Genomic DNA, 25,494 nt, shown 5'->3' with positions numbered 1-25,494 from the left:
CCTTGTTTGTCATTCTCATGATCTAAGATGATAAAATTGAGGCTCAACTTAGAGACTTAGAATTATAATGCCTACAGTGGCCAAAGTGGGTCTTATAACTCCTTCATTGGGACTCTTTCCGCAAAATATACAACTTGCCAAAGGAACTTAAAATAGATGGAAATATTCTAAAAATCACTTTACATTTATAAGCACTGACTGCTAAATCTTCCTTCTTAGTAAACTCTTTTTTGATTGCTTGTCAGCTATGCTTAAAGATATAACTATAGAATGTAAAAATTGTTTCAAAGTGTTGAACGGAAACATACATAGAATAATATTATTTTAACCAAGGTATTTCTTTAGGATAAGTTAATTCTAGCAACATCAATGGCAAAAAGAGGGCAGAATCCAACTTTATAATCCTTATATGAGGAAATTCTATACGTTAGATTATTATTTTTTTGGCTGGGTGCTGGGCCCCTTTTGAAAATCTGAAAATCATTTACCATCACCCCCAAAATATACACATATATACAAAATTTTGCCTATGATTTTCAGATACGTGTGTGTGTGTCTTTGGAAATAGTTGTTGATTTTGTTGCTGGTGCTGGTAATTATTAGTGAGGATGATACTGTCGTCATCAAAGAGAGTTGAAATTTTGATTTGTGGAGGGTTTTCTGTTATTCAGAGTCCAAGTGAAAGAACTTTAAAGCAGTGGGAAGTTTGGACCCAAGGAGTATTTACTGTTTAATCGTATTTTAGGTGGCAGAGATCAGGCCATAACATTCACTCACATACAGTCAATCCATTCTTTCTTTAGTACATAGAAATGCAACCATAATGTTTTGGTTTAGAACAGAATGTATAAATGCAATTTTATTTTAGGTTTTAATGTAGTCCTTAATTCAATTTGAGAATTACTTGTAACTAGGCTCTACTTCACAAAAGCAGGCAAAAGATTAATCCACAATCTGTCATTGTCTTAAGGACTTTAGCTTCATCTATTGTATCAGCATCTCCACAACCTTTATAATCCTTTAACTGTATTTTATTGCTGTTGCCCTCAAAACCAGTTACTAGTTATTACAGACACAGTGCTATCATTCGGAAAGTCTTCTGTACTATGGTGTCAGCATAATGATGTGATGTGGGAGTAATGGAAACCCATTGTTATTAAGATTATAGCCAGGACGATTACTCCAGTAGGGTAACACAGTTGTGGGTTAGAGATTTCTTTAAAAGGGGGAGAGGTAGAGAAGAGAAAAACGATAAGGAGGTAGTATGGGAACACGTAAAGTAAGTGCTATTTTAGAAAAGTCAAGTGTCAGAGGGCAATGTTTAGGCAAGGCACCCCAAAACCTTAGTGTCCACATATTCCCCTTCTTTGAGTAGACAAAAGAAGTCATCTCCCCTCTACCTCACCCCTGGAGCTCACTGGGCTGCTCCCTGTGATCTTGGGCTTTGCCTACCCTTAGGATTAGTTTTTTTTTCCTTAGATTATTGATAAGCCTATGCAGTGATATCAATTTCAGAATAACTGCCTAATCCTCTACTTGCTTCAGTTGAATAGAGAAACTCCTAGTGTGAATATTAGTGATATTAATTAGATAACAAGTGAATCCATTTGTGATCACTAACTGACATGTGTAAGTAAAATTATGTATAACATCCATGTAAAACTTCTGGCAAAATTGGCCTCCCAAATTATTACCCAATTGCAAAATGAGTCCCTGCTCCATCATTGACTAAATGGCATGTTCTGTTTGGCTTGCATGATTTTTAAAAACTCCAATTAGTTAACATAAAATTAACACATAACATAAAATTGGAAGTGCTATGTAAAAATTCAGATTTTGTTTTCTAGAAATAGCAACATTAGAAATCTGGCAACACTAGGCATGCCTTCCCCCAAAGCAGCACACGCAAAGCTGAAACGATGTGCGCTTTCCTTTGCCTGGGCTTTCATCCTCCACTTCTCCACAGGTGGCATCAGGCCTCTTTACTCATTGACATTCCCTGCCTTCACCCTGCAAGCCCTTGAGTTTGCAGCCCCTGCTCTAGAGCTCCATCATAGTCACTTACTGGACCAAAAAGAAAAGAAAAAAAAAAGTAAGTTCAGCCCACCTTCTGGAGTAGTATTCGATTACAAGAACACAAAAAGAGCAAAGCATTGAACTTGAACCACTGCACTCTACAAGTGGTAGAGAAAACATGTCAAATGACATAGTTCTTTTGGCACAGCTAACTTAAATGGTGTTAGATTACTTTTATTATATAGAGGGAGGGCTATGAATCATTGTTTTATCCTACGATGTTGACCTGGATCCTGGTTATACTTACACTTTGTCAGATTGTAAGGCATCTCTTACTTTTATTTACATAATTTTCAACAAGCCACACTGAGCATTTAAAGAAGTGAATGGAGGCCAGCTAAAATTTTGGGAAATAAATGGCATAACATGTCTTTTCCTTATAAGTTAGTGATGTTTCTGCTTATCACCAACATTAAGACAAAAGTTTGTCACCTGTGACTGCTTTGACTCTGAAAATGATAGCATTAATTTGTCTAGTTCTGAGAAATTCATTAGTTAGCTAATGTAGAATATTTTATTAATAGAGTGAACATGAAACCGGTAGGGGTATTAGCCTAGCAAGTATTTGACCATAGCATTATGGCATTACTTAAATCACATAGATATTCAATAAGGTACCTGAAATGTCTGCAGTGAAAACAGTGTTTCCACTATGAACAATATCAGATGTGGTCTAAGGTAATAGGGAATGTTATTGCTCATATTAAGAGATTGGAGCCACACTGCTGGACTCCTTTTAATCTATTCCTCTGGTCTTGCTTCCTTCTTATTTATCTTTCTTGATATTTTGTAATGGGAAACCAGAATGCTAGATTCAAAGATTTAAAATGCCTTCAAAGTCCAATAAAATGGATACTTACAAATGATGTTAATAATACCTTGATACTATAAATATTGTCCAATTATTTATCATCACAGTCTGATTTTGGATTTATTTTTCATCAGACACAAAACAGAGCAATTCAGAGTAGGTGCACTTCTCCTGTCAGATGCTCACATACAACTTCAGTTGTGCTAGATTCTGCCCTCAGCAATGTGAGCAAACTTCAAACAGAAATGTACATGAATAGTTAAAGGAAAATGCTGGATCCCACCTGTTGCCTCTTACGTGAAGTAATATGTCTATAATGTTTATAAATTTTAATAACCCATACAGGGCTTTATCTTTCAACATTAAATTTATGTTATCTTAAAGTTTGACTTTTCTGGGTGATATATTTTATTCTCTAGTATCTTAGAGAGCCTATCCATCTATGAATGTATGTTCATTAATAAAGAATTAAAGTATTCTCTTATCAATCAGTTACCAGTGCATTTATATAGTTACATTGAAATCTTCATTTCCAATAAGATGTTTTCTTTATGTGACTGAAGGTCATGGTTCTTATTGAGGGCTGGAAGCACATCAACATTTTATTTGTTAATTCTGTGAACTGTGTGTTGGTTTACCCTTTGTTTCACAAGATGGTAATTGAAATAAATTTTTTCAAATGTGTCCTTCTGATGCTTTACAATTCCATAGTGATAACGGTTAAATGAACAAAACCATTAGCTTAAGAATAGATATATAAATACAATCCCAATCTTTTAAATTGCTCATAGCTGATAACATCCAGCATCACCTGGAAATCTTATGTCTTAGAAACAATGACTATATCTCAGTACATAGGTGATTGGAGGAAAAAACTTGACAAGCAAACTATTTTTACTCATTGCACTTGAGTTTATGGCATATAAGCCCAGAGGTAGAATTTATGGTTTTAGAGGTCATTGTCTGGAACTCCTTTTACTATGTCCCTGGAATTTTGAAGATGATTTTGGTAGATTTTTGCTCGGGGAAAAAAGAAGTAAAAGGAAAAGCAGTTTATGCCTGATGACAGAATCCCATGTTCTAAACAACACTTTTTCACTCCTTTGATTCCAGTTTACAAGCATTGAGAAAGGAGAAGTCCCGGGATGCTGCTCGCTCCCGCCGGGGAAAAGAAAACTTTGAGTTCTATGAACTGGCCAAGCTGTTGCCTCTTCCTGCAGCCATCACTAGCCAGCTTGACAAGGCCTCCATCATTCGACTTACAATTAGCTATCTGAAAATGAGAGACTTTGCTAACCAGGGGGACCCTCCATGGAACTTGCGAATGGAAGGCCCTCCACCTAACACGTCAGTAAAAGGTAAGGTTTCAGCCACTGTTCATCCTGGAATATGGTGGTCTGTAGGTGTCTCTAAGATGAAATGTTTACCATCATCCTTTCTTCTTTTCCTGCATATCAAATCCTTTAAAGGGATACAAATGTGGAAATCTGAACTCTGCATGAGAAAGACACCATGTGAAGGTGAAATAAACCTCTTCTATTTCTATTTTATTTTCAAAAAGTCTGTCAGCCTAAATATTCTATCACTATAGATAAGGTTTCAGGGAAATGAGAATGAAATGACAACATTTATATGCTTCTTGGGTTTAATTTATGTTATGCTAATACATGCAAATTATTATTAAGGGGTGGAGTATGAGAGTATTTGTTAAAGGGTAGGGCTAATATTTTCTGGTTTTAGTTACAAAAGAGGATGGGAGCAAAGTACAACTATAGCAGGCATTTTGAGTAATGATTTCATTGACTAACAAAATGATTAATGTATGCATTAGTGTTTCAACTCTTTATGCATATTGCATAAAATTTATAAATATAAACATGTATTTGTGCTCCCAATCATTGGTGCAGTTTCCCTTAAAACTTATTATTTAGAAATTTTAGGCCTTCTTCACTCTGATACTTAAGAGGGTTATTTTCTTGTGTGTTCTTGAAACGCCTAATAATTGATGAGATTTTAAACATATGAATATGCATGCATATGTTTATTGATGTACATGTGGTGTTGGTCATTGATTTTCTGTCTTGAAAATGTATCATTCAAGGCATGGGACGGGATCTGCTGGGTTTTGTGCTTTAACCTTGTATCTAGGCCCTTGATGAGCGTGGAATAAAACTGGACATTTGGTGGAATTGTAGGCAGCCTCCTCTGGGGGAGGAATTAGATTCTTTAGTTATGTGATTACACCTTGACAATGACTTATGAAGTCCCTGTACTCTTGGCTGTTGTAGGGAAGGGTACTAGGGGAGAGCTATAACCTCTTATAGGATTCAAATTAAAACGAAGGGTCAAAAGCAGTGACTATTGACAATTCTGTGCTAAGAGGTATAATCATATGTAGGTATGTACCTGTGTGAATCTGTTTATATCTTTGCTATTGTTACTTAGAGATTGTGTTTCTTAGGCTTATTAGAGAAGGAAAATTAGAATTCAAATTGTAACAAGTTATTTTTCTCGAGAGCAGGGGTTAGCAAACATTTTATGTAAAGGCCATATAGTAAATATTTTAGTTTTGGCGGAGTACTCAACTCTGCCATTGTAGCATGAAATCAACCATAGACAGCATGTAAACAACAGGGTATGGCTGTGTTCTAACAAAACTGTACTTACAAAGCAGGCAGCTGCCACCAAATTTGGCCCACAAGCCAGAGTTCACAGACTCCTGCTCTAAGTATAAGAATGACATTTGAAGGTTGAGAAGAACATACAACAGAGATAGCTCTCAAGGGCAGGGTGTAAGTATAAGGTAGCAGAGTACAAATAAAACAAGGCACATTCATGCTGTTCTTCTACAGCCCTTCTGCCCTTAAGAATGTTGATGTCAACTTGGTAATACACCAGTCCATGTTGCAGATGCTAAAGTAGTGGTGAATTTTCCCAAGCTAAAGATGTGAATATAATCCTAGTAAATACTTAAGAGTTTATTCAGTAGGTTGTCTTTGTGTTTATTCCAAATCATGTAAGATGAATGGATAAATACAGCAGGTTAGAAATCACACAACATGCAAAATATATTCTTAATCTTATTATTCAATTTGAAATACGTTGAGGGACTAGACTTATATTAACTTGTTTAACATAATTATCTTTTATTTCCATCTTTTCTTTAAGAGAGTTGGCAGTTTATAGGCTTCCTTGGTAGTGGCGGCTGCCAAAGTAGAAAAACCTAATGGTTCCATGATCTGTCCGTTCTTCTACGATGTGATAATTCTGCTTGCTTTTAGAATCATGGCCTTTTAGAGGTGCACAATTATAGATACTATAGAACTAAGCCCTCATTTTACAGGTGAGGGAAATGATATAGAAAGGGTTTACGGTTAAGTGCTAGAAGATCTAAAACTAGAATCCCGTTGTTCTGCTTTTCTGTCTAGGGTTCTTTCTATCAGATATCATTTCTAGCAATGATATTTGATTTCTATCACTATCATCAAACATTCCAGGTGAGAATGCTCTCAGCTTTGGACTATGGCTAATAATTCATTTTTATTTTGTGACCTTCAGTCAACTCAACTCTGTAACTACTAATGATGAAGATGGATAAAAACAAGATAAAATATGATCTCTGCCCATAACGGTGTTTCAGTCTTTGGAGGAACATGGTGGTGTCAGTGAGAAAAATGTGGAGGTTGGGATGGATGTTTTGAAGCCTGGAAAGAGATACCAGATTTTATTACTTAAAAAATTGTATCCAGACTATGGCAGAGCATCCAATTTGGCACATGCATATTCTCTCTATTAGGAAACTGATGATAGTCTAGAACTGAAGACTATACTGTACTGAAGTATGGAGACTCTATACTGTTTACCTTGGCTCTCAAATGTTGCTAGGAATGCAATGGGCACTTTCTATAAGCTGGTCCTGCTGTACGATATATGTATTTTTTATTGCTTTGCTCTAGTTCTATAATGCAAACCTGCTACTCATTCTGATCAAACATTCATGAAACAACATCAAAAGAAATTCATTTTAATTTATTAAGGTGTTCTATGTTGTGCCCTTGAAGAAGTTCATATGGATAAACAAGCTTATATAAATAGCCTGCAGCATCATGTGAGGTGAAGTTCATAATCCAACAATAAAACGATAGACATTATACTTCGTGCTTCTCCAAGCAGTCTCTTGAATAAACCTAAAGGCATTTGGAAATATATATGAAAAGTACTTATACGATGTAGGCAACATTTCTTTTTAATGCAATGAGTTGTTCATGTTAATAATTAAATTTCAAAACTTAAATTTAAATTTGTCCCAAACAACTGTATAGAAATTTAATCATTTTAATTTACTGCTTCAGAAAGGTCCTTTATTCTGCCCTGTGTTCATTACATCTTTTCTTAAAGTCTATAATGTTTGATGAGTTTGTTTTGTGATGCCAATTGTGTACAGATTATTACAAGTTATGCTTGCAGAAAGAACACTCAGGTGACAGTGTGTAATATGTCCTGAGTCAGTTACTTCATGGAAGTGATATGTTAAGCAATTGGAAGGTAACAGATAGTTTTTCCTATTATTTTAGAAATATCTCTATTGTTATAATACAGATCAAATCTACAATGGACGTTATGCATTATTCAAAAAATGACCAGGCATTCTCAGCAGTGTTTTAACTAAATAACTGATGATTGTAACCTTTAAAGAAATCTCATTGTGGTGACTGTTGGTAAACCACTTCTCCATTCATAGTAATCTCTATTTAGAGGCTATCTAGAAACCATTACATCTTTTATTAATCTTAAAAGCAATGGCTGCTGATTTGACATTTGCTAAAACTAGATAAATTTTCTGTCTTTCTAATATCAATTCACAGACTTCAGTCAATTTTTGGAGTATATCTCCTGCAACTCTATTAATCCAGGAATATTTACCACTGTAAGCATAAGTTTTATTTCACTTTAAACGCTGCAGCTTTTAAACAACAATTTGCCTATATGCGTGACAAGCCAGAATGCTACAATATGTAAAATACAAGACATTTTTAGCCTTTGGAAGGGAACAATTGAAAAATATGCAAGACAACTGGTGATTAAAATTGACTGAACACATTAGGGAAGAACTTTAGTATTTTCATGGAATTTCCTTTCACTATTTCAGGCATCTATTGTGACTTAATGTAGATGTTTCTGAGAGGAGAGGAGACTTGCAGGTCTTTATTTAAGCAACTTATAATCTATCTTTAGCCAAAGACCAGACTGTTACTTAAGCAGTGATGTTTAATGGATTCATTTAAGTCAGTCCTGTAGGGTAAATGAGGATAGGATATCCTTCAGAGTGACATTGAATTACTACTATAATGATTGTCTCCAAGATTCATATAGCATTTTATAAAATGGTTCTAGTTCCATAGAAGGTAGAGATTCCAAGACACTCTGAGTGATAGGTCTTCTTGGTTTAAGCAGCTCCAAGGTCTTCTTATTCCTGTTCTGGCATTTTACTGTGTGCTGACACACATTTACCTCTACCAAATGACATTCATGTTTGGAGGCAAGTGTCATATTCCTTGTTATTAAAAAAACATGTAAAAGAAGAGTTCTTAGAATCAATACATGGCATGTATAACAGCCTGTGGTATTCTTTTTTTTTTTTTTTTTAAACACCAGTAAATGATAGAGCCCAGGGTGAACCCTTAGGTTGTGAAAAAGAGCTTCCTATAAGGCTAGGAAAGTAGGAGAGAAGATGGAAACTTGGTGCTTGCTTGGTTCCCCTTCTTAACTCCATCATCCTCAGTAGACTGAGAGCCTGACTCCCTGCTCTAGTCTCTAGTTTCATTTGCCTCAACCCAAAGTCAGTGGTGGCATGAAATGGAAATAAAACCATCCAAAAGCTGAGCTGACAACGTTCATTCCTTCCTATTTTGGTAGCAAGTGCCAAGTTTTACTAGTGTATGAAAATACGTGATATGATTGCCTTTTCTTAGATATGCTTCCAGGAAGGCTCTTTAATTACACGTTATTATCCTTTACTATCTTTCCGATGAAGTTAATCACTTCTGAAAGAAGTTCATTTAAGAACTAACCTTTTACTTTCTTTAGTTTTACATCATGATGGGATGAGCAATGCTGATGTCACCACACATCCCTAGGATCTCCATCTTTGACACTGGACAGGAAGCGCTTTCTGACAAATATGGGCTTGATGGTAGAGTAAGTCCCTGAGACTCTAATTCTGTCAAGTTTCACATGTTATCAGGAAAAGCTTTGCTATTTATGAAGGGGGAGTCTCTAGTCTACCTGTAGCATGAAGAATGTAAAAAACATTGCTGTGTTCTTGCCACATGCCGCTGTCGAAGAATTTGATTGGTCATCATTATTTTCAGTGCATCTGGCACTATTGAGCATCCAGAATTAGCCTCAACTCCAAACACCAACTCAAGGAAAGCGTATTTATGAGAGTATGACTGTGAGCGTGTGAAAATCCAGGTGTCCTAGTTAGCTATACTGCCAGGGCAACAAGCAATCACAATATCTTAGAAGTATGTCATAAAGCTTTTACTCTTCATGTGGCTGCGGGTAGTCTGGAGGTTGGCAGATCTAGGTTGGGCTTAGCTGTGTGGTTCTACTTCTTGCCGCAGCTCTGGCTGGGCTTGACTTCTTGCTTAGGGTTCAGCTCAGGTCTGCCCCCTGTCAAGGAGCAGCAGATATTTGGGAGAAGCTCTCTTCATGGTGATGACAAAGGTATAAGAGGGGGTGAACAAAAACAACACCTCTTACGGAAGTTTTTGTGGAGACTTCTGGAAATGAGGGCAAAGGAGTGCATGTGTACTCTTTTTGCATCCTACACCAGGATTCATCTGTCTGTCCCTTTCTCCGTGGTCATCTCCTTTTTTTCCAGCAACACCAACTACCCAGACATTTATGCCTTTGTACATGCCACCATCTGACTGGATTGTCCTTTTTCTTCTTTTGGTTTTGCTGAACTAGTCATCTTCCAAAAGCCAGCTTAGATTTACTTGCTAAATTAATCTTCTCCCCTTCCCCAGAATATTGGTCATTTCTTTCTATAGCTTACTGATATACCGTCTGTTGCTTTAGTATCAATTCACAATTCGTTATATACTTGTCTCTCCATATTTAGACTATGAACAATTTGAGGGGACAGTCTGGGTCATCTTATATCTGTGTACATCTCCATGTGCAGTACCCAGGAAAGTAAGTCTTTAACCATGCTTTCAAATTAAATTGTATGGAATTGGATTGTATCTTGGCATTGCTATTAGCAGAGCTAAACAATGCTGATGAAAGCTATGGGTGGGCCTATGTCATAAGCTAGGAAGAAGAAAAATAAAGGGAGAGTAAAAACAAAAGGCAGGGCAGAAGAAAAATATGGGGGAAATGATGGGAATAGTGCGAAACCAAGGGGGAAAAAAACAATGTACAGAGTAGGAGCTAGGAGGAGTGGTAGCCTACCTCTGCCCCCTGCCCTCTAGGATGAGTACCTACCCTGTAATGGCCTTCCCCTGCCAACATATATCTGTCTAATGTACAGGCTGAGGAGTTGAAAGTTAAAAAAGAAATAGTGTCAAGAAACCCTAAGTGTCCTGTGTGTGTGTATTCAAGTCTATTCAACACATGTCTGAGTGCCTTCTCTTAGTAAGTCCTCTGCGTCCTCTGATGAATATTGTGGTGGGGACAAATAGAGAAAGTATAAGGCATGGTCCTGACCTTGGAGGTATTTATCATTTCTTGAGAAATACATTTGGAAAAAAAAAGAGAGGAAGGAAGGAAGATTCGAGCTTTTGATACAATTAAATGTACCATGTGACCTAGGACAAGAAGGCCAAGAGAATCTTGGGTTTAAGGATCATACGGATGATCTGTTTCAATCCCTTTGCTATTGTGTTGAGCAAACTGATGTAGAGGGAAGTTTAGTGGTACAAAGTCAATAACAAGCTTGGGACTGGAATTTGAACCTCTGGAATCCCAATTCAGCACATTTTCCTCCATTTCTAAGTTTAGCATACGTCACCAGCTGTCCATCAGTATCCCTTTTTCCTCTTTACATTATACATGAACATATGTACACATATATGGCTCATGTGTAGAGATCTGCCCTCCTTAGGTCAAATGTTACCACTGTGTCCAAATTCAGAAAACATTTTTAGGCTCTTCAAAGGCGGAAGATTTAAAATTCAGTGAAAAGAATTCTTTTAAAAAGGTATTAAATGCTAAAATTAGAGGAAGCTGTGTGAAGAGTCTATGGGGACTCTCTGTTAACTTTGCAACGGATCTATACGTCTAAAATCATTCCAGAATAGAAAGGTTATTTTTTTAAAAAGCACTATAATTTACTCTCATGACAGAAACTTAAGAAAAACCAATCTCTCCCCAAATGGAAACTTGTGTCCCAGTTTCCTACTTTTTCAACTGGTCACTGTTGACTCCCCACAGGCTTAACCTTCTCTAGGGCTTCATAGTTGGTTGTATTGTTTAAGAAATGTGATCAACAATTTTAATAACATCAGGATATGGAAGAAATAAGGTTGATTAAACTGTTTGCGTATGGTTTTCTTCAAAACTTTGTAAATGACTTATTTCCATCAGTAAGGAGTCATAGGAGCACAAAGGTACACCCTGGTTATTCTCCCTCCTTTTTTCACTAAAAGTTATGACTAGTGCTACATTGTCTATTCTTCTGAACTTGGTCAAAGATTGCCTAAAAGGGGAAGTTAGAAAGCCAAGACAGAAACTAGTTATAGAGTTCTAGAACAGGGTTGGCAAACTTTTTCTGTAAAGGACCAGATAGTAAATAATTTAGCCTTTGTGGTCCACAGAGTCTCTGCTGCAGTGATTCAACTCAAGTATTATAGCGCAAAAGCAGCCATACACAATTCGTAACTGAATGACTATGGCTATATTTGAGTAAACATTTATTTGTGGACACTGGAATCTAATTATGACATGTCATGAAATATTATTCTTCTTATGGTTTTTCTTAACTGTTAAAAATTTTAAAAATTTCTTAGTTTATGGATTGTTTAGAAACAGATGGCAGGCTGGATTTGACTGAAGACTGTAGTTTGCCAACTCCTGTAAAGAGCATTAGAACTGGAAGGGACTTAGGTACTTTTTTAGAACCCATTGTTGTCAAAAGCATACTGTTAGCTGTAAAAGGCTGGGTCTTGTGTTTGTTATATAGGTATAGTGATAACAATGAATGGCAAGTGAAGTGGAGTTTTTTAAAAAAAAAAAATTTATCTTCAGAGCTAATGTGTGTTCATGTAACGAACTTACTGTAGTGGCCAACATAACTAAATTGTGTGCCAGCCAGGGGTATCGTGTTGCCGATTTTGCTAGGTTTCCATGGATGCACGCTATCTTCTGCATTGCATATATTGCAGAAAAATTAAGTGTAAGTCATCTTAAGTCATTGACATGATCTGGCTTACGGTTTTTCTCTGCTTCCTCAATTTAATGTTGCATATGATCCAAATGAGGGCTCTTCAGGTAGTCTTCTCTAGATGCAGGATCTTATAAAGAGAAACAAGATTAAAGCTTTGTCCACCTAAGACTATTGTTTGGTCATTTTGACTTAACTAATCAAACAGCTGGTCAGTTCAGTTAAATAATTATTTTGATTTATTTTCCCACGTAATTTATTATTTGTTTGTCTGATTCAGCTGGGGGATTAAGGCATGATACGGCTGTAACCATCATGAAAAAATTACTAGAAATAAGAAATTTGAGATGCGTATATCAAGAATCCAACATTATTATCAGCACTAGAATGAATAAGATTGGTAAAGTTAAGCTAGTTATTTACAGGTAGAGTTGAACATGTCTCCAAAACCATGTGTACATAGAGTGAAGACATATGGCTAAATTGTCCAGTATAATTTAATTTTCACAACTTACTAATCTAAGCATTTTACTAAAGGAACAAAACACAGTCACTAGGAAATAGCTGCCGTGGTCTCTGCCATAGTCCTTTGAGATCAGTCCATCACTAGGTGTTGAAAGAGTGCTCAAAGGGTGAGCGCTACTGTGTGCAGTAGTTGGAAGAAACGGAAATTCGTGATTTCACAGTCAGAACTTCCCAAAGCACTGCAGAGACTTAAAAAGTATTCAGTAATGTTTTGTAATTAAAGCACATCCCTCACATATAATTTTACAGTTTGGGAAATAAGGCTGTGTTGAATATCAGCACTGATGATGAAAACAGACTGTGTACACAGTTTGGGTTTTAGATAAATACTTTGAAATACTGGCTTTCTTCTGTAAAAATAGATGAATAGTATCCAGGTTTTTACAAGAATTTTAGCATAAAAGCAAAATTGCTATCATTTTTCATTTTGAAAAGAGACGTGAGGATCTCATAAAAAAAATTGTAAAGTGCAATATATGCTAGAGAGTTATGAAAGGAAAATTGGGAGGCCAATGCAGGTGAGCCTCACTTTGGGCATACTCAGGAACTTTTGTAAAGTGGTACAGTGATATTTTCTCACCTGACACATGACCTAACGTGTTCTTCATTGTATGTCCGATGGATACTGAGCTCCTGAAGTAGCAGAAAAATCTGTAACAAGTTGTTCAGGCTTTGCTATTCTGTAATTTACATTTGCTGAGCAATCAGATCAAACCTCCTTGTTGTGAGTCACATTTTTTTGCTAACATCTCGTCTTGGGAAACTTAAATAATACCTTTACTACGATTAGAGGAGGGAACTCTTGTAGGGAGTTCTAAGAATCTATAACAAAGGCACTGTCCTTGTAAGCAAGGCCAGTGGAGCCAGCAAAATGTATGGATGCAATGGAAGCTAAAGACCCCAGTCATCTTAATGTGTCATCAGAATTCCTTGTTAGTGACAAGGTCTTGGTCAGTGAAGTTGGAGACTCCTGAGTTCAAACCTTTGTGACTCTGAACATGTGAAATCTCTTTGGCCTCAGTCTTGTTTTCGAAAAAATGATGCAGTTGAGCCTGAGGATACAACTGGTCTCATACTACAGTAATCCTCGGCTGTTTGGGGAGGCTTTAGTTTACATAGAAACTACTGAAGACATGTGAGGATTCCTACTGATGATTTTTATCGTGTGTTAAAAGTAAGTTTTCTTTCTTTTTTGTGCGTGTAAGATTGTATTTCCAAAATGATGTTAATCAGAAGGAGGGGATTGCCAACATGTAGTATTTATTTTGAAATACCTTTAGGGTTTCTAACATGTAAAAAGTCTTAACTTGTATCATATGACAGAGCAGAGGAAATTTAGAGCCTTTCTTAAATAATACAGGTGATCTGGTGAAGTTAAGGCAACTTCGTGTTATGTGAATACTTAAAATAACAAGGTCTATGAAAGTTGGTTACATAAATTATTAATATGTGGCTATTTCCTCAAGATGCTAAGAAAACAAAAGCACTCTTAAAATAGACTGTTTCTGAAATGAAGGGTCATTTATTAAAATGAGTATAGTTGACATTTGCCTTCTCAGGATTTTGGCTTTATAGATAAAATCTTATAGTTGGTTTTAGGATAACAATTTTTTGTTGTTGTCATTGGAGATCTGGAATGGGTTATATTTCTCTTTTCATTCTACTCATCTATTCATCCTCTAAGTGTTTGAATGCTTACTAAATTGCAAGGCTCTGCGGGGGATGCAAAGAGGGAAAAGACGGAACCTTCTCCTCTAGGAGTTTATAATCTAATGGGAGTGACACACATGCTCACCAAATAAGAAGGAAAGATATTATTCATGTTGAAAGAGGTCTAAGCAAAGTACTGTGTGGTAACAGACAATGATTAACAGCAAATGGGGAGACCAAGAAGTTAATCTTTTACCTGGACTTTAAAGATGGGTAGGATTTTAAATTGCACGGTTTTTCACAGGTGAGTATATTGAATCTATATAAGGTATTTTAAAATATATAATTTTATTATTGTCCAAGAAAACTATTTCACGAATTTCTACTTTTAAGTAAGTATTTTTCCAAGTCTTTATTTTAGATATCCATTGGTGTTGGATAATATATTATGCATAAATATAGTTAAAGCTGTAAACACAGTGACATTTCATTAGAATTGTGGTCCCTCAGTTGTTAAGTAAGCTTATGAAGGTTTTTTCTTTTAAGAAGAGCGTTTTAAACTGAATACCCAAATGCCATGTAGAACATGGAATACTTGTGTATATTTCTATTATCTGACCATATTCTCAAATAACCAAAAGCATGAATCACATACCATACTTATAACTAAAAGCTTAATCAAATATAATCTAGTATCTTTCCTCTAATATATTAGCTTTTTATAGAGCTGGAAGGAAGGCTGAAATGAGGTGTAGTTTTTAATTTGACAATCCTGATACACATAATTCATAGATTAGCATCTAAAACCTGGATATAGGAAGGCTCAGATTAGAAGAATAGCTGCCATCCTGGGAGCCTCTCAATGGAATGGCCAAAGTTCAACCGTGCCACTGGAGCAGTGGCCGAGGGTCAGGTGCTCACCTTGGCACCCAGCTCGCACGCATCCCACTAAAGCCTGAAACTGGGAGGGAAAACTAGACGGCATGGAAGAGAATGTTTTGTACTTTTATTTCATTTAAATTAGCACAAAGGGAGGGAACAATTTTGCTTCACATGTGAAGTCAGTCAATTCTTGGGTTGCTAGCTCAATGTTTTAGCAGAACAGCTGTTCAGTACAATGTGGCTTTCTACAAGCAATATTTCTACTGCTAGAAAAGTGGCAGTCTGCCAAAGAGAGTGCCCAGACCAACCCCTAAACAAAAAAAAATCTTTTGTCAACGACTCTAATAATTTGTACAATTCAGGAAAAGGGGTGGTGGCACAGTCTTTGCAGATGTGCATTTATGATGCTATTTTTAAGCAGAGTAGCATGAAAGAATAGATTCATATGAGTCGTAAGTTGATCATTCATTTTAAGCATTTGGCTTCTGCTCTTGCTAAAATTTCATTCTGTGCAAAGAAAACACAGCCAGCCTGGAAACGAGGTAAGGCAGGGTATGACAACACGATGCAATTCTTCATTTTCAAACCTGTGATGCTTGCTCAAAAACAAGCATCATTTTTCCCCACTAAAGAAATAAATGCAGTTTTCTGATCCCCTCTCAGTAGAAACTTGCTATCCTTCAGCATTTTGAGGAAGTAAACTCTTAATGAACCTGCGTTCTTTTACAGCAGTCCATTCTCTGAAAATGAGTTTAAGTGCTGAAGGAAATGCCAGAAGCATTTATGCAACCAGCACCAAATTAATGTGTGCTAATTCTCTGTAGTTTAACATCATAGGCGCCATGCAGTTTTTCTAGTATCAAAACCAGGTCTATAAATGTAAGGCCAGACACTATAAAACTCTTAGAGGAAAACATAGGCAGAACACTCTATGACATAAATCACAGCAAGATGCTTTTTGACCCACCTCCTAGAGAAATGGAAATAAAAACAAAAATAAACAAATGGGACCTAATGAAACTTAAAAGCTTTTGCACAACAAAGGAAACCATAAACAAGACGAAAAGACAACCCTCAGAATGGGAGAAACTATTTGCAAACGAAGCAACTGACAAAGGATTAATCTGCAAAATATACAAGCAGCTCATGCAGCTCAGTATCAAGAAAACAAACAACCCAATCCAAAAATGGGCAGAAGACCTAAATAGACATTTCTCCAGAGAAGACATAAAGATGGCCAACAAACACATGAAAGGATGCTCAACATCACTAATCATTAGAGAAATGCAAATCAAAACTACCATGAGGTATCACCTCATACCAGTCAGAATGGCCAGCATCAAAAAATCTACAAACAATAAATGCTGGAGAGGGTGTGGAGAAAAGGGAACCCTCTTGCACTGTTGGTGGGAATGTAAATTGATATAGCCACTATGGAGAACAGTATGGAGGTTCCTTAAAAAACTAAAAATAGAAGTACCATATGACCCAGCAATCCCACTACTGGGCATATACCCTGAGAAAACCATAATTCAAAAAGAGTCTTGTACCACAATGTTCATTGCAGCTCTATTTACAATAGCCAGGACATGGAAGCAACCTAAGTGTCCATCAACAGATGAATGGATAGAGAAGATGTAGCACATATATACAATGGACTATTACTCAGCCATAAAAAGAAATGAAATGGAGGTATTTGTAGTGAGGTGGATGGACCCAGAGACTGTCATACAGAGTGAAGTAAGTCAGAAAGAGAAAAACAAATACCGTATGCTAACACATATATATGGAATCTAAAAGAAAAAAGAAAAAAAAAATGGTTCTGAAGAACCTAGGGGCAGGACAGGAATAAAGATGCAGACTTAGAGAATGGACTGGAGGACACGGAGAGGGGGAAAGGTAAGCTGGGACAAAGTGAGAGAGTAGCATGGACATATATACACTACCAAATGTAAAATAGATAGCTAGTGGGAAGCAGCCGCATAGCACAGGGAGATCAGCTCGGTGCTTTGTGACCACCTAGACGGGTGGGATAGGGAGGGTGGGAAGAAGACGCAAGAGGGAGGAGATATGGGGATATATGTATGCATATAGCTGATTCACTTTGTTATACAGCAGAAACTAACACAACATTGTAAAGCAACTATACTCCAATAAAGATGTTAAAAAAAAAAAAAAAGAAACATAAACCAGGTCTAGTCTCAGATCTGTCTTCTGCGCCTTGGTTCTCCAAAATCTACACCAACAGATACTGCTAGCTTTGACTCCAGTGATGGAGTTAAGAAAATAAAATGATTTTTATAAATATAGGCCCCTGGGAAAGTACTCTCAAACTTCCCTTAGTAACAGAGGATAAAATCTGATATAATTCTCATCTTTGTTTTTATTCAACAATATAGATGGTATTTACATGGGAGAGAATTAGACCATCTACCCTATATTATTAAAATATAAAATCACAGTGAAGAGTAGCCCCCGCTCGCCACAACTAGAGAAAGCCTGTGTGCAGCAACGAAGACCCAACGCAGCCAAAAAATATATATATGTATAAAATCATATACTCAAAATGGCATACAATTTAATACGGATTCATTCAGTAAGGGTGATCATTAGAGCAAAGACGACCCTGGAAGTTTTGCTGCCTGTATCAAAACCTTCCTCTATTTCTGAGAGTTGGGGTCTTTTTTATTGTTGTTTTCTTTTTTAAAAAAATCCAATCTTTTCATATTCTGAATAGTGTAAAAAATACTCAATTAAATGGAGTTTTGTGTGTTATTAACCAGGAGTATTTTTGCTTCACTCAAAATGCAGTGCACCCATATCATGCTGTCCCCTCAGATTTTAACATTATGTATATAAATAAATGAAAAAGCATTAACTTTGATTATGGGAACTTACTAAGATAGGTTATTTTATTTTACTAATGAACGTTTATCTTTAAAATTTGTTATTCAGGTGACCTGCTTCATTGTACAAGTTGCTACTCAAGGGTTTTTCAAATGTTTCCTGATTTTAATAAGGATTTACGGTGACAATTACAATTCTGGTTTTTGTGTGTGTGTGTGTGTAAGCCCGCAGTGGTGGGGTACAGCACTTTGTGAAATACAAGTCCCAGCCAAATTGTTTATAAAATGTTCTTTTATAAGTAAGTTAATAAAATCACATCTTATATATTTGAGAAGATGTCTAGGTAAAGGATTTCTGTGGTAATTCATATTTTGTAAAAACTGAGTTCTTTCAATAAAGTAGGTGATGTTTCCACCAAAATATATTTTACATTCATGTTTTCAACTTTTAAGCTTTTTTAAAATAAGAAAATGGAAATGTAAACAATAAATTTGTGTTAATGACTTGTGTCTAATGGCGATATATTGCAAGAAAATAATGGGAGGCACAAAATTATCCATATCACATTTCTGTTGCTTTACTCATATCAGGTATTACTTGAGTAGTTTAAAAGAGTCTACACTTTGTTGTTCAAGTATGGAGATCTATGATTAATTTTTATATTTTCCCAAAATCATAGAATTGACATACCTACTTTTATAGTGTACAAGGGCATTTTCTGGTATGAATTGTGTAGAAAAACATGCAAAAGATATTGCAATGCATGATCACATTTTATAAAGCTCCATGAGATGAGCCTCATTTCCCCTTCTGTATGTAGCGTTCTTTTTAATTATTCTTGCTCTCTATGTGCAAAAGATACATAAGTCAGAAGAAAAAGGGGATGTTCCAAGACTCTTTTTAAAAGTGAACCGAGATGCTTTGTGTATTGACCAGTTTTACCAAATGAAAGTCATTCTTTTTGGCCCATGATATACACAGGTGGTTCAGGAGCTCCAAATCCATTAATACTAGCCTCTGTACAAAAAGCAAGAAAGACTAAAAAAATTACTTTTTATAAATTTATGTCTGTTACAATTCATGTAAAACTCCCATAGAGGCAACTGTATGTATTTAATAACCATACCATCTTGTCTTATCAGCCATTAGGTAATGATTGCATTGTAGCAAAAATAAATTGAATGAGACTGGCAAGTAGACAGTTGCTTAGATTGTGGTCCAATTGATGTCAGGATCATTGTTTTTGTTAGCATGTGAGTAAATTAACTCCATGACAAGCAGAAAAACATTTGGATTCAATTTCTAGACTTCATTTTGGCCACAACCAGCTTGTTTGGCCAAGGTCCGGGGAGTAGGAGTGTATGGGTGCCTCGGAGGAACTCATCCCTACAACAGAGCATGTTCTGTTGATGTAACAAATAACTAAACTACACTCGCAGTTGCTCGCTCATAGCTATTTATAAGTTGAAACTGTATTATGAGGTTATAATTTCATAGTACGCTAAATTTTTTCCATGTTTTTTCACCATGTGACACTGTACTATGAAACAGTGAGACAACTTGCCCAGTGTCAGGTTTATAATCTCCCGATCTCATTAGCTCTTTGCTGAACTCATTCTCCTCTTGTACATCGCTCTCTCTTTTGAATTATGTCTGTGGCAAAACCTTACCCTTTGTGTGATTAATGAAAGTTGATATGTTAGTGAAATCTGAGTTCTCAGACTTTGTTCTGCAGTCACCTCTTGGCTTCCTTCTACTTCTAATATTCTCTTCCCCTTCTCTTCTTTGCTTCTATCTAAACTATTCTTTGAGTTACTACATTTTATGATCTTGCTCAAAGAACTGCAGAGCAAAATTGTCAACAGTGGTAACGTTTTAAAGAACGATTTTAAACAATGCTCAGAAGAACAGCCAGTCCAAATCAGATATTTAAGTACAGCCTTCTCAAAGATCTTAATGTGTCACTTTGGTTTCTAGGGCATGTAGCACTGGACAGTAGACTTGGGGGCTGAAGAAAACTCCCCAGTGCATTGTGTGCCACTTACACCCAGTATGTATGACAGACCTTACATAGCACACTGATTGTGTGCAATGGATCTCTGCAGCTCATGTTAGTCACCCGATTTGCCGAGAACTAGAACTAATAACCTTTTCAAATGTTATCAAATTGTGACAAATCCTAGACCAATCAAATTACTTAAGTGATCATTGATCATTTATTTGATATTTTAATTTTGACTGTGGCTACCTCAAGAACTTCTTGATATTTCTGTTAGTTTTTGTTACGACCACAGATGCCAAACTAACATAGTTCATACATTTCACCAACAGTGAATGCAGAATGCTGTAAATTTAAAATGACTTTAAAAGAAATGAATAGCCTTTAGCATAATTATAGACATAGCAGACACAGTGGAAATTGAGGGGAAAGCACCTGATTAGGAAGTACGTCTAACTATGTTATATGTCTGTTTGGGGTGTGAAGGGATCTGATTAGATTTCCCAATAGTGAAGGAGACAGAAGCTCTCATATGCATGTTGCCCTGCATTTTAGGTTGCTAATGATTTCATTTTAATGTCACCGTTTAGGTTCATACTGATCATTTATACTGACGAAAAGGAAGAAAAGAAAACTAGGAACCTGTCATCAATCATTCATTTAATCAAGTAGCAAAAGTAGATAAATAAACATACTGAGTTAATTATTCTTCTGTATGTAGTGATTGACAATAAAGTTAATTTATGCCTATTTTAACCCTTTGATATTTAATGCTGTTAGAATTAATAGCTATTAGCAGTTCTAGAAAGGACTTGGGGGTGACCTTTTCTAAAGTGTCTTAAGAAAGTTCAGTTATCATAGGACATTTATTTACTTGAAATCTATTTTGATAAAATAGTTATTTAAAAAAAAGTTGTAGTTATTTACATCTAAGCATATTAACTCTATGCTACAAATATAATGGGGAGCAATCGTTATGTTGGTCTGCCTCCTTTGTGTTGCTCCTATTCAGACTCTTAGTGAAGACTTTTCTCTTTGCAAGGTATATTTATAATGCATACAAGGATTTGTAACCAGATACAAAGATGCTGTTAATTTAGGTGTGTATTAGATACCACACTAGTGGAAAAGAAGTCTTAGTAACAGTGAAACACTAAAACATGTCTAAGTTAAAAGGGTCCTTGAAAGTTCTAAAAATCTATTTTTGGTTTGTCAGTGTTTTTCTCAATTTTCCAGAGAAATTTCTTCTGGTGGCTATTCTTTTTTTTAAAAAATCAGTAATTACTTTTGTTATAGTTTACAGGTGAGTGTGGATAACAAATCTAAATTGTGTAAATATTTCCTCTGGAATCTTTTTAGCACACTTGTCTAAATCAGTCTGCAGGCGAGAAATGGGGGAGCAAGAAGCAGCTGTAATGGATTTGGGGATGTAAATAGGAATTTAATTGTTGATTAAAATTACTGTGCGAAGATTTGAGGCACAGAGAGACTGTGGGTGCCTTTATGATTAGGGATGTGTTTCTTTTTGGCTGCATCTTATTAAATGATCTTTCCCTTAGCGATTTGACTGTTTAGTGTAGCCTAATTCTAACCAGTCACTGTTGTGACTTCTCTCCCGGCTCTTGTGTTTGCTTCAGCTAACAGACTAGAACTGGAATTGCAGCGGAGTGGGGGGGGGGGGGGGAACAACTGGGCGGAAGGGGGCTGAACCAGAGCACATTCCACACAGAGGACACGCTCTGTGTCAACTCTCTTCTTTGCCAAAGAAGAAAAACGTTTGCCTATTTTTACTTGGCTTTTTTATCAGGTTCACTCTCAGTTCAGAAATCTGTAACCATAAATGGCGAGTTACGGTAGGATGTCAAGCTCGTGTCACTATTACTTGATTCTCACATTTGGTTCTCGATTGCTCACGTTGCAGTGTGCTTTCCTTAAATGTTTGGCTTCAGTGAGAGGTTTTGCTCATGAGGACTTCTGACGTCCCGAATAGATGTGGGATTGTAGTTCTGTCTTGAACGGCAGAGTAAAATTTGGAAAATACACAGAATTTAAATTTTAAGCTACAAACTAGATAAAATGTTTTTTTAAAATAAAGATTGTCCACATTTATTAAGTTTACAATAATTATATTCAATGAATGAATCCCTCTTCCTCCTCATCCCCATTCCTGCCATAAACACCTTTAAACTTCATTAATTTCTGTGTAAATGTGCTAAAGAGAAACCCTTTCATTCTTTTTTTTTGTCTTCTGTTTGGCGTCCTTTTACCTGCATGCATCAATTAAGCAGTAGTATGAATGAAGAGTGGGAATTTGTGGCTTTTTTGTTCACAGAAATAATGGTTGATCTCTTTAGCTTTTGTCCAGTTTATGGCTTTTCTTTTTCATTCACTTAGCAATCTGCAGCTAGCAGGTCAAGCATAATGCAGCTTGTAAGCCTGTGGTAACAGTAAAATCAACAACTCTGTGTTAGTCCCTTCCTCTAAGAACCCTTCAATGTTCTTTTCTGACTTATATTTGAGAGGGACAATAAAAACTGGGGGGTGGGGTGGCGGGTACCAGAGAATCTCTAAGTAGATGGTAGAGGCACACATATATATTCCCAAAAAAAGATATAGTTTTGAAAAGGAATATTTGAAATGAAATATTTGGTCCACATCTACTCATGTTCAGTTCAGGAGGAAATAAGAAGGTTTGAATCTGGATTTTTTAACACTCTCAGAAACATTGGACCAAAAGAATCTTTTAGCTACAAGCATATCTTCCCTACGAGCACATGAGTGTTTTGTTGGTCTAATTCTTAGAGCTATTTAGCGTCTATTTGATGTATCTTTTAGCCATCTTAATCATCGGGTGCTGTTTCCCCAGCCTCAGGGTTTAAAGTGAGAAAGACGACAGGGCTGGTCCTGGTTTGCCTTCTCTCCTTGCTGAATTTTCATTACTCTTTTTCTCCAGGAAAAGAATCAAGGAAGAAAGGTTTTTAGGTGCTTATTATGTGCTCAGAAGTGGTGGGATGAGATTAAAGCCCTCCACCTGATCATCTGATCCTCCATTGTGTCACCTCAAGTCCTGGCTTGCTCCTGTGTGTGTCACTTACAGTTAAAAGTCAGTTATTAACAGTTTACCTCCTGTATCTTACCTCATGGTAGTTTTACTTATTCACTTAGAATAATAAGTATATTATTATTATACTGAATCACCTACTGTGTGTTCCCAGTGCTTGGAGTTAGAAAAGCAATAGAAGATTCATTTCTGCTCTTGAAACCTTTGTAATTTATTTGTAGAAATAAGACTTGATATTAAAAACTTAGAAAGCATTTGTGGGAGACTTCAATAGCAGGTGTAGTAAGTTACTTTGTAAACTAAAGAACAGTCCTGGCGAGTGCCCTTCTCTGTAGCCGGAGGTCTAAAGGAGTACATTCTGGAACCACAGTGGCTACACGGGAAAGTTCTTGTCCTTTCCTAGTGTGCCTTCATGATCGTTATCCTACTTCAGCCACTTGGGGATCCTATGAAGAAAGGTACTCTGTGGCTTTACAGATGAGAACAGTGAGACACAAAGACAAGAGCATCGTCCAAGGTGAGATGGGCTCTTAATTCTGGAGCATGTTGTTGCATTTTCCCAAGGTAGGGATGCCCTGAGATTTACGGCTGGCTTTGAAGCCAACTCTCTGTGATTTCGGTTGATAAACATCTCTAGGTCCAGCCTAAACACTTTAGTCTGTGAAATGAGAATCACATCGCTTTGTTTTGGTTTTCCACAAATCTTAAGAGACTGTAGCTACAAATAGTATATTCAAAGATATATTCAAAGAAAGCTCTGAGTTACTTGGAGAGTGTATTTCAGTTAATAGTTATCACAGCCACGTTCTACCGAACGTTTAATTTTTCAGTCTTTATGAGAGGTAAATCAGTGTTTTGATTTTATAACTTATCTGTGAAGCTAAACTGAAGTATCCAAGTAGAGAGCTAGATTTTGACTTTTTCAGTGGGTTTGAGGAAAAATTTAATCTATCCGGATTGAAACCTTTCTTAGGCTTTAGTTACTTTTTAGAAGAAACACAAATCGTTTTAAACACAGCAGATCAACAACTACGGATACATATGCATGTGTTCATTTTTTCTTTCCTATAGAAAGGAAGTAGTATTTAACATTTTAAATGCTTGCCTTGACGTCACAAACTTTAGATTTCTCGTTTTTCATCATTCTCTTAGATATAATCTTACTATTGTGGCAACTTTCATATTCTCTCTCTACTTTATTAGACAGCACTTCCTGGAATTTGGAATGCCATTTTTCATGGTGTTCTACGGGGTAGCTCATGCACTGAAGGCATCACCTAAGTACCAGCAACGCATTCTTGACTGAATAATGATGTATGTGGAACTTTACTTTTTTTGCCTTATAAATGGATAGCAATTTACACAGCTGTGGATGTGGGATGTTTCAATCCCAGACCATGTTGTAAGAAAAATTGAATGACAGTGAGCAAAACAGCAGTAATTATAAAACTAATTACTAAATGCTGATGATGCCCATAGGCTTTGCATAACTAAAATTAGAAAAGGAAATTGCTTTCGGCTTCACAGAGGCAACATGCTAGTTATTTCACTGTTTCAGTCAAAATGGAGGGTAGTATATAAAGTTCAATCAGGAAAATAGACATGCATACATATATATCTATGGATTTGCATATACATATATTTTTCTATGTTGAAATGTTATTCACTCTACCTTACAAATTTATTTATAGAAACTTATGCATAGATATTTACATAAAGAAGATAAGTATATTAAAATATTTGAATGCAGTATATATACTGTGCATTTTGCATACACTATAATTACAACATTAAAATGCATATCTTTACGATATATTTATACATGTTAGGTTTCTCGCATGTACCTTTTCACAGCAGAATGTAGTATACATTTCCGTCCTTGCATAAGGGATCTAATCTTTTGAGTTCATAGCACATTCTTCAAAATGAAATAGCAAAAAAAAAAAAAAAAAATTAAAACATTGATCGGCTCACAGAAAATGAAGTATCATGTTTGAGAAGACAAATGATTGATAAATCAGAAGTCTACAAGGCATGCCTTTGTTCATGTTCAATTTGGAGTTAAGAAATATGTGATATTAACTCCAAAGAAATTACTGAGATTGTAAACATATTACCTGCAAACCCCAGATAATTCTAGGATTATAAATGTTAGAGCTGATATTGATAATATTCAAATAGGAAATATGGCAATAATGAATTATGTCAGTATGCATATACATGGAAAATGATTTAATGAGTTAAAAATGTGA

At 36.1% G+C, this 25,494-nt stretch overlaps 1 protein-coding gene across 2 annotated transcripts in view; it reads left to right on the top strand.

Annotated features, from left to right (window-relative positions):
* The window catches only part of NPAS3 (neuronal PAS domain protein 3), an 855,298-nt gene that overhangs the window by 262,763 nt on the left and 567,041 nt on the right, over nucleotides 1-25,494 (top strand). For both annotated transcript variants that reach the window (XM_068534504.1, XM_068534494.1), the window contains one exon: nucleotides 4,001-4,245. In XM_068534504.1, the coding sequence (XP_068390605.1) occupies nucleotides 4,001-4,245 (245 nt within the window). The remainder of the gene's footprint in view (nucleotides 1-4,000; nucleotides 4,246-25,494) is intronic.

This window comes from Eschrichtius robustus, chromosome 1, assembly GCF_028021215.1.
Source record: "Eschrichtius robustus isolate mEscRob2 chromosome 1, mEscRob2.pri, whole genome shotgun sequence".
In the NCBI taxonomy this organism is placed as follows: domain Eukaryota; kingdom Metazoa; phylum Chordata; class Mammalia; order Artiodactyla; family Eschrichtiidae; genus Eschrichtius; species Eschrichtius robustus.
This window is presented reverse-complemented; position numbering and strand designations above follow the sequence as displayed.